The sequence below is a fragment of the Schistocerca americana genome, chromosome X (assembly GCF_021461395.2).
Source record: "Schistocerca americana isolate TAMUIC-IGC-003095 chromosome X, iqSchAmer2.1, whole genome shotgun sequence".
Classification (NCBI taxonomy): domain Eukaryota; kingdom Metazoa; phylum Arthropoda; class Insecta; order Orthoptera; family Acrididae; genus Schistocerca; species Schistocerca americana.
Genome location: NC_060130.1, coordinates 203183781 through 203198095, shown reverse-complemented (window position 1 = coordinate 203198095; position 14315 = coordinate 203183781). Strand labels below are relative to the sequence as shown.

Genomic DNA, 14315 nt, shown 5'->3' with positions numbered 1-14315 from the left:
GAGGAAGATCATCCACGCACTGAAGGACAACAGGGTATAGGGTGATGATCTGATAACTGCTGAACTGCAGTGGCCGGCAGGGGATAAGGCAATCAATAAACTTGTAGCAACTATTCAAGAGATTTGGGAAAGTGATAAGCTTCTAAGTGGCTGGACCTCTACTGTAATTAGTAAGAAAGTAGACAGAACATATGTGAACAACAACTGAGGCATCTATCTCCTACTAAGTACTTACATGATCCTCTCAAAAGCTCTACAGAATATGGTGGTACAACAAATTGATCAAATGGTTCAAATGGCTCTGAGCACTATGGGACTCAACTGCTGAGGTCATTAGTCCCCGAGAACTTAGAACTAATTAAACCTAACTAACCTAAGGACATCACAAACATCCATGCCCGAGGCAGGATTCGAACCTGCGACCGTAGCGGTCTTGCGGTTCCAGACTGCAGCGCCTTGAACCGCACGGCCACTTCGGCCGGCAAACAACAAATTGATCCACAATTTGCGGAATACAATGGGGGTTTCAGGAAGGGGCACTCACGCTGAGCAGATTATGAATCTAACATCCATCCTTTCATATCTTAGGAACACGGAATTTGTGGTGATGTATGCCTCAATTGATTGAACCACCCTATTCAAATCCTTGAAGAGTTTAGCTTAGATAACACAACAAAAGCGTATCTACAGCAAACCTTGACCAACAACACTTCCAAAGTGTAGCTGCACGAAGAAATTTCTGTCTTTAAAATCAGGACAGGAATGAGGTATGGAGATGGATTGTCACCTACACTCTTCAACTGTGTTTTAGAAAGAGGCATCCAATACTGGTGGACAGATATGAGCAATTCAGGAGTAGAAATTGGGGTGAGCCTAGGCTACAGGTATATGAATTTTACAATCAACAGTTTAGTCTATGCTGATGATCTAGTGATTTTTTTTTAGACTCCATAGATATGGCAACAAAACAACCAACTGAAGAAACAGGCAGCTTCAAATTTCCTTTGAGAAGACGCACCGCATGGCAAACATAAAATCAGCACCAAGAGAATTGGAGATCAGACAAGGGAACATTAAGCAATCAGGAAAGTTTAAATACGTAGGTGAATGGATAGTGACTAAACTATCAGAGAAATTAAGTTTCATGTTACACATTAAGAAAGTGGAAATAGGCTACCAGTTAACTAAAGGAACCTATAATAAGGGATTGATATCCTTAAGTGCCAAAATCAGACACTACTGCAATGTTATTTGTCCAGTGGCTCTTACAATGCACATGAAAGTTCTAATGGAGAAATCAAAGGCCAAAGAAAGAAAGATTCTGAGAAAAATCCTGTGTCCTAACAAGGAAAAAGAACCCCAAACTATATAACCACATGGAGATGATAAGTAACACCTTTTGGAAAAGGATTGTCTTTTATGGCCATGTGACATTAATGAGCCCAAGGACATTAACATACTTTTAAGACAAGAAAACCAAAGGGGCATGGTTCACATAAGTTGGAAAAGATCTACAACAACTGTCAATTTCTCCTAAAGATATCCAGGAGTGTGATTTGCTTAAGGAAAAACTATGAACACACAAAAGTTTCCACAAAACACTGAATCCGAAGAGAGGGAAGGTGTGGACCTAAGAGAGAAAAGAACAACAACCAAAACAAATGCAGCAGCATTGGGCAGCAGTGAAAGGTCAGAAAAAGATACAGTTGAATTGACATGGTCCCTACTTGGCCTAGCCAAAGAAAGATGCAAATTGTAAAATATGTGCTTGTACCATAAACACGAATGACAAACAGCTTCGTTTGCACAGTGCATACATTGTCGTCATTGCTATTATTACTTAATGTTTTACTTTCAGCTATGTCACACATTAATTCTTTAAAATAATGCTAGATTTGACAGTGTGAACTCTAAACCACATAAGAGAAAAACACATGGAAAACTATACTTTCTGTTAGTGCTCGGTGCCAGAATGGCTTGGACAATTCTGGTTGTCTGGTGATGTAAACATATCACTGAACAATGGTGGTGCAAAAGCCTGGCATACTCTAACATCCTATTCTAAGTTCCTTGCACAATGAGCTCAACAACATGTTCTGCTACTGGATGGTCAATTTTGCTCTTGGCCACAGTTTGCAAGTGACCATTCATTCAGCTGGACAACTGTTTGGTGGTCATACCGCCATAGAAGGCTGTGCAGAATTTAAAGCAGATTTGGTAGATGACATAATGTGACCAAGCATGTGTACATATATCTTTCTTGTTTTTCTAAGTTGATTCTGAAAATGGGCATTGTCCAAAGGCTTAATTATTTCAATCTTGTTTATGTGGGTGTTGACTCCTCAACTATATGATAAGCAATTCCTTTACTCCTTCCATGATTTGTATTCCACCCACGGCTTTCCAGTACCAAAATTTACCACCGCATTCATGTGTGGGACCATTAAGACCACATCACAAACTGATGAGCATTCACAGTTGTTTCTTGAAGTATTGTCAACGTGACCTTGCTGTGCTTGTACTACGAAAAATCGAAAGCAAAAGTCATTACTTTTTCTGAGGGCATACAGACGTACTGTACAGTTAAATAATGGTGGTATCCTCTTGGGTAAAATTACTCAGGAGGATCAGTTACATGATAATGCACCCTCCTGGGTAACATATTCCAGAAGAAAATAGTCCTCGATTTGGATTACTGAGGAAGACGTTATCATGATAAACAAAACAGTCTACAGATTGGAGTGTGGAATGTTAGATCCCTTATTTGGGTAGGTAGGTTACAGAATTAAAAAAAGGAAACGGATAGGTTGAAGGTCTGATACAGTGGTAATTAGTGAAGTTTGGTGGCAGGTTGAACCACACTTCTGGTAAGGTGAGTACAGGGTGATATATACAAAATCAAATAGACGTAATGCAGGAGTAGGTCTAATAATGATTTAAAAAATAGGAATGCAGGTTATTTACTATGAGTGGCATAGTGAACATATTATTGTAGCGAAGACAACATCCACCACAGCAGTACATTTTTACATTCCACCTAGCTCAGCAGATGATGAAAAGATTGAAATATAGTATGATGAGATAAAAGAAATTGTTCCAGTTGTTAAGGGAAAGGAAAATTAAACTGAGATGGGGGACTGCAGTTTAATACTAGAAAAAGGAAGAGAAGGAAAAATAATAGGAGAATATGGACTGGGGAAAATGAATGAAAGAGGAAGCCACCTGATAAGAGTTTTGCACACAGCATAATTTAATGACCATAACACTTGATTTAAAAATCATGAAAGTAGGTTGTATACATGGAAAAGACCTGAAGACACTGGAAGCTTTCAGATCAATGATATAATGGTAAATCAGAGAATTCCGAACCAGTTTTTAAACTGTAAGACATTTCTAGGAGCAGATGTGGACTCTGACCACAATTTATTGATTAATGAACTGTAGACTAAAACTGAAGAATTTTGAAAATGGTAGGACATTAAGGGCCTGGATAAGCTGAAAGAACCAGGGATTGTTGAGAGTTTCAAAGAGAGTATTAGGCAGTGATTGACTGAAACATGGGAAAGGAATACAGCAAATACAAATGGGTAGCTTTGGGAGATGAAATAGTGAAGGCAGCAGAGGATCAAATAGGTACAAAGACAAGGCCTAGTGAAATCCTTGAGTATCATAGGAGATACTGAGTAATTTATGAAAGGAGAAAATATTAAAATGCATCAAATGAAGCAGACGAAAAGGAATACAAACGTCTACAAAATGAGACTGATAGGAAGTACAAAATGGCTATGCAGGACTGGCTAGAGGACAAATGTAAGTCAATAGAAGCATGTATAACTAAGAAAAAGATAGATACTAATGACAGGAAAATTAAAGAGGCCTCTTGAGAAAAAAGAAGCAGCTATATGAACATCAAGAGCCTACGTGTAAAACTAGTACTAAGCAAAGAATGGAAAGCTGAAAGGTTGAAGGAATGTATAGAGAAATGGGAAATGAAACTGAAGGAAATATTACAGACAAGGAAGAGGAAGTAGATGAAACAGGAGATACGACATTAATGGAAGAATATGCCAGAGCACTGGAAAGCCTAAGCAGAAACAAGGCCCATGGAGTCACTAATGTTCCCTCAAAACTACTGATACGCTTGGGAAAGCCAGTCAAGACAATACTATTCCACCTAGTGCACAAGATACATGAGACAGGAAAAACACCCCCAGACTTCAAGGAGAAAGTAATAATTCTAGTCCCCCCCCCCCCCCCAAAAAAAAAAAAAAAAAAAAAAAAAAAAAAAAAAAAAAAAAAAAAATCAAGTACTGAAAAATGTGAATATTACCAAACTATAATTTTAATAAGTCATGGTTGCAAAATACTGGAACAAATTACTTACAGAAGACTGCAAAAACTGATAGAAGCTAGCCTTTGGTAAGATCAGTTTGGGTTCCAGAGAAATGTTGGAAAACCTACGACTACCTTAGAAGATAGGTTAAAGAAAGACAAACCTATATTTATCAATTTTAAACCTACATTTATAGCTTTTGTACACATAGAGAAATCTTTTCAAAATGTTGACTGGAATACACCTTTCAAAATTCTGAAGCTAGTAGGTGTAAAATATAGCAGGCGAAAGGTTATAGGGTATTTGGGAGAGGGGTAAAATTATGCATGGATCAAAAGTATGCATCATGTCTTCAGGTCCCTAAAGCAGAAGTTCACCATTCGTCCACGAGGCAGCGTATATATTATCATGTCCTCAGTTCTATTCTGGATGCTTACAGCTGGAGAAAATTCAGTAAGTCACTTTTGTATGTTTTTGATGTAAAATTTATATAGGTTTGACTGAATGTTATGTGAATCTAAATGTATTTAAAAATCAGATAAACTCTTAACTCTGTACCCTTACTAGCAGCTATAAGCTTTCAATATCCTCTTACAACACCATGACTTTAGATGTGTATGTAACCTGTAGATTGCTGAAAAAGAAAATAGCAAAATGGGGTAAACATATGTAGGTCTAATGGGGGAGAAGTTCACAGGGCATACTTTTACCACATAATCTGTGCTTTGACTTATATAGCCCCTCGTAGTGTATTCAAACAATTTTTGTTGGTGTTTATTACCTTAGATACCTCATTATTCACCTTAGAGAACTTAAATTAATTGTTCTTTTCTGTAGCTTTTCTTTCATTGCCTAGTGGTTTTTTCAAACATACCTTCTTTTAAAACACCATTTGAATATAATCATGTCTTCCACAGTGGCATTTGTTTTCTAGAAACCAAACACGAACATCAACTCGACAGTCATTAACAGTCTTGCTCATTAATAGTCTTGCTCTACCACCAACCTTCTGGCCTTATTGAAAACAAGAGCTCAGTATGGCAAGCATCCAAAGCTACCAGGTTTTCAGAGATTGCCTTATACACACATCTTAAAACTAGAAAAGGTAGTGAGCATTTCAGCTGATTCACCTTTTTTTATTTTTTTTTTATTGGAGGAAGGACAAGCAATAGCGCAACAGTCAATAAACGTTTTTTTCAGCCTTAGTGTCCGATCAATACGAGATTTAGTTTTTGAATTCGTCAAAAAACACTGTGTTCCTAATTTGTTTTTCCATGTATTTATTTGCAATCTTTTTTCAGTAGGGGATACAAATAAGCAATTCTTACATTTGGCCCAGGCCTGCATCTTCTGCACCACACAGTACGGGGTAAATTACACATAACTATTTTTAGGAAAAATTTTATTACTCCTTTAACAATAATCAGAATTAATCCTTTAACAATAATCAGACGACAATGAAACTTCTACAAAATGTTACCAAGATGTCGAACTTGGTGTTGGATGTGTAACTGATATAATATTACTGCAAGTTTAAAAAATATATATTTAGTACAATAAAAAATGTGTACTTTTACCCCCAGTTACTAACTTGTAAAGAAACAAGATGGCAGTTTTAAGAGTCGAAGGGTATGACAGGGAAGCAGTGGTTGAAAAGGGAGTGAGACAGGGGTGTAGCCTATCCCCAATGTTATTAATTCTGTAAATTGAGCAAGCAGTAAAACAAACCAAATAAAAATTTGGAGAAGGAATTAAAGTTCAGAGGGAAGGAATTAAAGTTCAGAGGGAAGAAATAAAAATTCTGAGGTTTGCTGATGACATTGTAATTATGCCAGAAACAGCAAGTGACTTGAAAGAGCAGTTGAATTGAATAATTTAAATATACAGAAATCTTTTCTGAAGACATTTGTCTGGAGCTGCACTAATGCAGGAAGAGTACACAGTTACAGAACTTCTCGCACATATTTCTGTGTGATCAATGGATAAGAAACCATGCACAATAGTAACCCCAGTCATGGGACTAGCTGTTCTGGCAGTGTTTCTAAAACTACTCAGGACCTCTCCATACTCATTTCCTCTGGTCATCTGCTTGTAATAAACCCAGTCACTTTTCACAAGTTAACAGGTGAAGCCATGAGGGTTGGTCAAAAAGACCTCATTCTGTTAGATAAAATGATACCGTACTTGGCAACAAAACACTGCAAACCTATGACACAGCAAGTCTTTCAATGCTGAACTGCAACAATTTTAGACTTGTCAATGTTTAATGAATTACAATATAACCTACAGGGAGCTTTGAAACTTTGCTGCTGCTTGAACATTCCATAACCACAATTTTCTAACGTTTATTCAACTAAACTGAGTATCAGCAGCAGCAGCAAACTGACATTCACCTATGGACAATGGCCTTCTCTTTACTTTTCTCTGCACAGAAGTCTTCAGTTACAGATCTCTGTGTTGTTCCTCCATGTTTCTAATGTTAACTACACAATTTCCATTAAGTTGTTGCCCTGTCCTTTCTTATGTTTATGAAACCAGCAGTTTTCTTATCTCTTTGAATCCAGCAGAGAACATCTGTGGTCTACCTACCACCCACTCACATGGCTACATTTCCTGTTCACCTCCATTTAATTTTCACTTGTCATAATTATGTCTGCCAGATCAGTCTGCTTCTTGATCCGTTTGTTTGTTTTCCTATCTCCTTGTAATTCCAAATATGCTTGTCTCCAATGCACACTGTACAACCCTCATTTCTTAATTAAAAGTCTATATTTCACTGCCATATGTCAAAACCGGTAATATATACTGACTGTAAACTTTTTATTTCAGAAAAATTGGAAGTTTTGAATGCATTCTTTTATGCAGAATACAGCCTTTGTTACGATAGTTGTATGCACCAAGTTGAAAGTGTGTGTCGCACCAAAATATCAACCTGGAGGAGTACAGGTATGAGCCAATAACAACCTAAAACCTTTAATCTGTCCATGAAACATGCTGGGCTGGAGTAATTCACAGTGCACTTGGCTGAGAAAGGCAAGGTTTGAATCCCAGTTGGACACAAAATTCTAACTTGACACATGAATCATAAGAATTTTAGTTTTTCAACACCAGTTTACTTTACCAAAACAAAACCAAGCCACTTTTACCTTCCTGTTTACTTCATTTCCTGTCAACCCAATAAGATGTCTTCAGCTGCCCTAAATACAAATTCTCATAAACAGTTTCTATGACTTCACTGTCATTTTTGTACAGTTTCCTTTTCAGCTTTTAACTGTACATTATCTGAGTATTACATTTATATTTAGACTCCACAAGCCATAAACAAGCTCTATTAATTTGTTCTAATAATCATACTACAAGTAAACAGAACAATTTCATCAGCAAAACAATGGAAATTGTGATTTGTTCCATTACTATGAATTCTCTCTAAGTTTTCCTTCTAGAGGAAACAAAAACTTCCTCCAGAACTGCTGAGAATAGCTTCTGTGTATGATATTTTCTTTTCCATCTCCCTATTCAATTATGAATTTCTTGCTATTTTGATGAGTCTAATGGGATCTGCACAATTCACATATACCAAGCACTGATGTAAGCAGAAGCAATTCCACGTTTCTAAAAGGCTGGTGGTACACATTTTGCTGAAATCGAGATAATAGCTTTAACAATCTCTATGAACCACAGGCTAGGCGTTAATTCATATTCAACACTCCATTTCACTGTAACAAAACTGAGCACAGCTAAGACATTATGTTTGGCCAGTCACTGATACTACACTCGGACACAGTCTTCTATTAATTTAAGAAATAAAGGAACATTTGCTACAACATGATTATAAGTTCACCTGAAAATATGACCAAAAACAGTTAGCAGCAAGAGCAACAAACTTTGTCGTGAAGGTGTAGTTACCTATTAGAGATGCTAAAATCTTTTCTGGCATGTAATATCACATTACAAAATCCTTTCAAAACAAAATTAAATCGCTGTACAACAATGTGCTTGGGTAGTGTAAATTATTGAACACTCACTCCTCCAAAATCACAACTGATACTTATTAATTAATAGGCTTCCAACAGCCTTGGACTACCACTGCAAGAAAGTGCCTTTTCATTTGGAGATCATAAATGCTGCACAATATCACATTTTGAAATAATAATAATAATAAATAAATAAATAAAAACAGGTAAACTGCCAATAGTTTCTATTTTCAACACAGGCAAGTAATTTTCAAACATTTTCAACTACACAAAGTTTATGTTCTCATTCCTTCCAGATATTGGCAAGGAAACAGAACCCATATAGTAGGCTTGGCAGTGATATCAGAGGCAGTTCTGAGAAATTGAAGTAACTGGCTGCCTCCCCTCCATTACTTTCATGTAAACCACTATGTTAAGTGTGCACTGATATAAATAAAGGCAACTAAAAACAAATTACACCAAGTATCCAAAACTGCAAAATGGCCAAACAGAAAATTTACTTAGAGATAATGACAGCATCTACAAATAAGAAGTAAAGTTTAAAATTATACTCACTGCACATGTAACTTTTCCCAAAATGTCTTCTGGTATAGCTTCGTGAAGCCTTTTCAAAAGTTTATCAAAACATGTTGCCATAAGTTCCATATATATCCACACATCAGATTCAGTAATGTAGCATCCCAAGCATTGGACAATAAATGGACAATCATGAGATTTTAATACAACATCCAAATCCATTATTATTCGTTTATTTTCTTCACTATTGCCTGATCTTCTCATTTGCTGCAATTTGAAAGAAAAGAGCATAGCACACATTCAGAAATACCAAAATCCTCGTTTTCACACATGTTTAATTATATAAAACAAGTTACGCCATCAACAATCAAATGGCTGGGTTTATGAGATTCAAATACTCCACTCATTTCAAATTATGTAAGTGACAGAAAAGGAAATAGCTCTAAAGCAATTAGAAACTGAGGAATTCTTACAGTTTTCTTCGCTGTTTGATCTACGAAAAATATGCAACTGACCTAACAACTGATATAAGCACATAATTATCAAACCCAAAATTATCTGCTGATCCTCTTCAGCCAACATACAGTTTCTCTAAAATACCAATGCTCTACATCAAACCTTTTCCTTTAGAAGTTACTTTTACAGTGCAGAAAGTGTTTCATTTCAATAAAAGCCTCCAAAATTAATTCCACCAACAGAGCAAAATGGGAAAAAATTCCTTTTTAAGACAATAGGTTTAATCAGATGATGAGAGATCTGAAAAAAAAGCGTGAATTCTATCATTAAACAGATAGCTGTCGTATGTGTTACATATTTACAAAAAGACTTTGGAAGAAGGCAGTTCAAATTCCTGTGCAGCCAACACATTTAGGTTTTTCTGTGGTTTCCCAAAATCCCTTAGGGCAAATACAAGGATGGTTCCCTCGAAAAGGATACTCCCAATTTCCTTAGCCATCCTTCCTCAACCCAAGCTTGTGAGCCATCTCTAGTGACTTCGTCATCAACAGAACATTAAAACCTAATATTCCTTCCTGCATCCAAACCCAAGAAAATAATGGAAATGGTTTCGATCCACTGATAGGAAACAAAGATGAAGAATTTCAGTTTTTCACTTGTTTGGGCATTGTATCCCTAGTTCCTGCACAATTACCTAAAGCAGTTTTTCGTAGCTGAACAGAGGCATAGAAAATACTTCAATGTAACCGGTGAAGAAATGGTTCACGTAAATCAAAAGTACAAGTTGTAGGTCAAGATAAAACACACTGCTCAAAAGAATTAGGGGAACATGACTTCGGATGTCTGCCATATTCCACTACGCAATAATTGAGTTATGTTATCAAATTATACCTTTATCTTTGACAAATTAAGTACACAACAAATCACATTACTCTCTCGATCATTTGCACAAAAAGAAAATGTCCAACATATGTCAAAAACAATGTGGAACCAAGTAATCATTCTGTCATTATGGGCACTTTTCATTGGAATTTGAAAGCTTCAGTAACAAAGAGCAGCCTGAAGGATTCCCTTAGAAGAATTTTCCTGCAACTCTAGCAACAAATTTCTTAGCTGATCCAATTGGTGCACACGTTATGGCCAAAGCCCAAAAACCAGCCAGATCGGGAATTGGCCACTCATATCACACTTTGACCGAAAGGATTGACCAAAGTCCAGCTACTTGAAAGAATCTCATATACCCAACTTTGTCCAGCCATTCCACGAATTGGTCAGAGACTCGTGGGCAAAATGCAATGTGACTGCACACATGTCGTGAAATCCCCTGGCTAAATCGGACAGCGTTCTGTGATGAGGCAACAATGAGCAGTAGCCAGTACTTTTCTCACTTTCAGTGTTAACTGTGTCGTGCACGTGGTAGATGCTGGTTTTTGGAAAAGGTCCTACGTCTGCACCTTGTTTTTCTTCCTGACAAATTGGATTAATTGTGAGTACTTTTATGTTTCCTGGTATTTGTGCATCTTTCAGATTTGGTAAGGAATCGTCGGTTACTTACGTGAGCAACTTTTTTGTCGGTCTCTTTTTCCACCCCTCCCCCCCCCCCCCCCCCCCCATCTTCGCCCACTTAAGGCTTGTCTTTCAATTATTACATTTTTTCTGTGAAAGCAGACAAGGAAATGACAACTGCATTATTTTAAGGTTCATTATAATGAGTTTAATTAAATTGATTGCTTTGACAGCTGCCAAATATCTCTGTATGATCACAGTTTTTTGAAAATAATTTCTGCAAATAAGTAAATACAAATGCTCCCAGAAGCATTCTTGCAGTTGTCATGATTGATGAATGCTCTGTCTATTAACTGGGAACAGAACATGGTGTTCTCAAGCAACTATACTACAGAAATGAGTTCTCTGTTCTGCACAAGATATTGCTCATGCTGGAATCTGTGGCCAAAGAAGAAAAATAATTATGAACCACATCATCTTTACAGTCACTGAACAGTGGCCAAGCATACAACCAATGCAACCGATCTACTAAATGTGCCACAAATTGCTGCAAATGCAGAAATAACAAAATATTGTATAATTCCAAATGTCATAAAAGTTTAACTTGTTGTAGTAAGTGAATACCAGTTGTTTGAAAAAGAGTTATAAATTGAATAGATTGTATAAAGTTTATATTTTTTATACGCGAGATTGATAAAATAAATAGACTGCATACAGCTTGAAATTATACATATTCATCCACTCTTTATTTATCTTCCGATTCTGTCCAATCTGTCTACGCCACTTCGCAAACTGGCTGGCCAGATCCCAGACTCAAGAAAAGGTCTGACATTGGCCGGTCAACTTACAATGATGGTGGCCATTTCCTGACTTACACAACTTCAAATTGTTCAAACAAATCTGCTTTGCTTCTTTCTTTGGAGTTTGGGTGATTGGTCCCAGCAACTTCACAAACTGGCTGGCCGAATCCCGAAACCAGGAAAAGATTGGACATTGGCCGGCCCGGCCACTTCACAACTTCGCTGGCCAGTTTCCACTTTGGCTGATTTTGGGCTTTGGTTGTAACATTGTTAATAACGCCAAATAATGTGAGTATTGCATAAAATCAGACTCCTGCACATTTTCAGTGCGGTAAGGTGATTACTGCGTGCAAGTGTAGCATACTGCTTTCTGTTTGATGATGCATGGCTACAGTAGCCTAAGAATTATCTTGTGCAAATCCATGTACATACAATTATCTGTTAAATGAAAATAGACTGCTAGGCCAGAACATTATGATCATTGCACACCATGAGATTCCATGCCACCTAGTGGCATTACACACACATTGCACAGTGAGGAAAGTAGATAAGTGGAGCAAAGACTAACCAGGAATCATTAAAATGACTATACAGGCCACAAATGGGAAAATCCACTGACATAAGTGATTATTATAGCATGGCACCTGGGAACAAGAATCTTGGAAATGATTATGTTGGTCACCAGTTTGCGTTCTACTGTTTTGAGCATGTACAGAAAGTGGTCAGAGGGAGCTGAAACCATGAGTAGACAACAAGATCTCACATGCCAGCACTGCATCTCAAAATATGAAATCCACTACTTTAAGTTCAAACATGACCCAAATCTCCTTTATTTCTCCTCCCAGAATACTGCAAAGTTTGAGTCATTTAAGTTTTCTAACTTTCTCTAATATTAAAATGTGTACATAACGAACCAGTTTCCTTTATGAGCATTCTGCAGCAAGGAAAGAGCATTCTGCAGCAAGGAAAGTCCTGTGGCCCAGCTGATTTGCTGATCACTTGGGAAAGCCAAGTCTGCTTTTGCAAGCTCTATTATTTCTATTCCGTCTATGCTTGGATCATAGTACCAATGTGACTGACAGCTAATTGTTTACAAAAGAGCTACCATATCAACAGCCAATGAGAGAGGAAGCTCGGATGTGCCTTCTGTAGTGTTCACTGTTGGCATATCACTCTGCGACAATTACCGACACTAACGTAACTGTTGCGATTCAGTTACATTATGTACAGATTTTTTTTTCTTTTAATAAAATGCAAAAGAATTTCTGCTCCTATTAGTGAAAGTGAGTAGAAAAGGCAAACTCAGTACTGCAGGTTGAAAGGAAGTATACAAAGGAATTCAGTACTGAATTGAGCAACTTTTGCTGCTGCGGCCATGCTGGGCATGCACGTAATGGCAAACTAAAAACATTGTACCTTCTGTGTCTAACTGGTGATCACTTTGTTTTTCTGACCCGTGTATTTATTGCATAGCATTGATCATAATTTGCACTCAGTTATTGACAACGTTCAGTAAACTGTTCAGACTTTAACATATATTTTTCTCATTTTATCTTTTATATATTTTTCTACAATGATGAAGCTACACTAATGAATGGTTCACTCTATTTATGTATGAGCCATAAAAAATTACAAAAAGTGGAAACATCCGAAAATTATCACACTTACAGCTTTCTTTCTATCCAATGGAAAGTTCACACCACCATTTCTATGGACTAAGAACAAATTCGGAGAAAAATGGTAGTAAGGTATGCTCGTTGTTAACAGTGTCCACTCTCATACATTCACTTTTATAATATCTCACTGTATATATCTCTGCTTCAACAACATGTTGCAAATAACCCAGCATTTGGATAAACAGCTGTGGAAGACAACTTCTACCTGTTAAAAGTAAGAGTTTCAGCTAAAAAAAAAAAAAAAAAAAAAAAAAAAAAAAAAAAAAAAAAAATGCAGTGTTCATGAAGGCTACAAATCAAGTGCGCTGTAGCTGGATTTGATATCTTCCTACCTTCTTTCACTATTACTATCTTCACACAAAAGTTTGGGAAACTAGTCAGTGCTATCAATTAATTTCCTCGAATAGCTACAATCTTATCCTAGTTTTGGATTAATCAATTTAAGACTATTCTCTAGACTGATTAGAACACCATGTGAGCTCAAAACATTAGAGAGAAACCTCTGAGCCAGTTACTCTAGCAGTATAACCTGAATGAAGAGACCACCACTTACCTGTAAAACTAAATGCTGTATGGTAGACTAGCCCACAAAAAGTACAGATGTCACTTAGCTAAATTATAAAACTCTCATTCTTTTTCAGAACAGGATGCTTACTGACTCTAATAAGTGTACATCTGTGTGTTCAAGCTTTCTGCTATGATGAAAGGAGTTTTTTGAAGATCCTGTCAAACAGTTACCTTTCTGTTCTATGTGGCTACATGCCACTCACAAGGGAACCTCCCCATCGCACCCCCCTCAGATTTAGTTATAAGTTGGCACAGTGGATAGGCCTTGAAAAACTGAACACAGATCAATCGAGAAAACAGGAAGAAGTTGTGTGGAACTATGAAAAAAATAAGCAAAATATACAAACTGAGTAGTCCATGTGCAAGATAGGCAACATCACAGGAGTCTGAGACTTCAGAAGCGCGGTGGTTCCTTGGATAGCGTGAGCAACTGCGGAGTGAGAGGGCTTTGTTTCAAGTCTACCCTCGAGTGAAAAATTTTTCTTTC

The 14315-nt window shown here is 37.1% G+C and overlaps 1 protein-coding gene across 1 annotated transcript in view; it reads right to left on the bottom strand.

The window, feature by feature from the left end:
• Positions 1–14315, bottom strand: part of LOC124555112 (dual specificity mitogen-activated protein kinase kinase 7-like) — a 167883-nt gene that overhangs the window by 91937 nt on the left and 61631 nt on the right. Inside the window, exon 4 of the mRNA XM_047128915.1 lies at positions 8863–9090. Within this exon, the coding sequence (XP_046984871.1) occupies positions 8863–9090 (228 nt within the window). The remainder of the gene's footprint in view (positions 1–8862; positions 9091–14315) is intronic.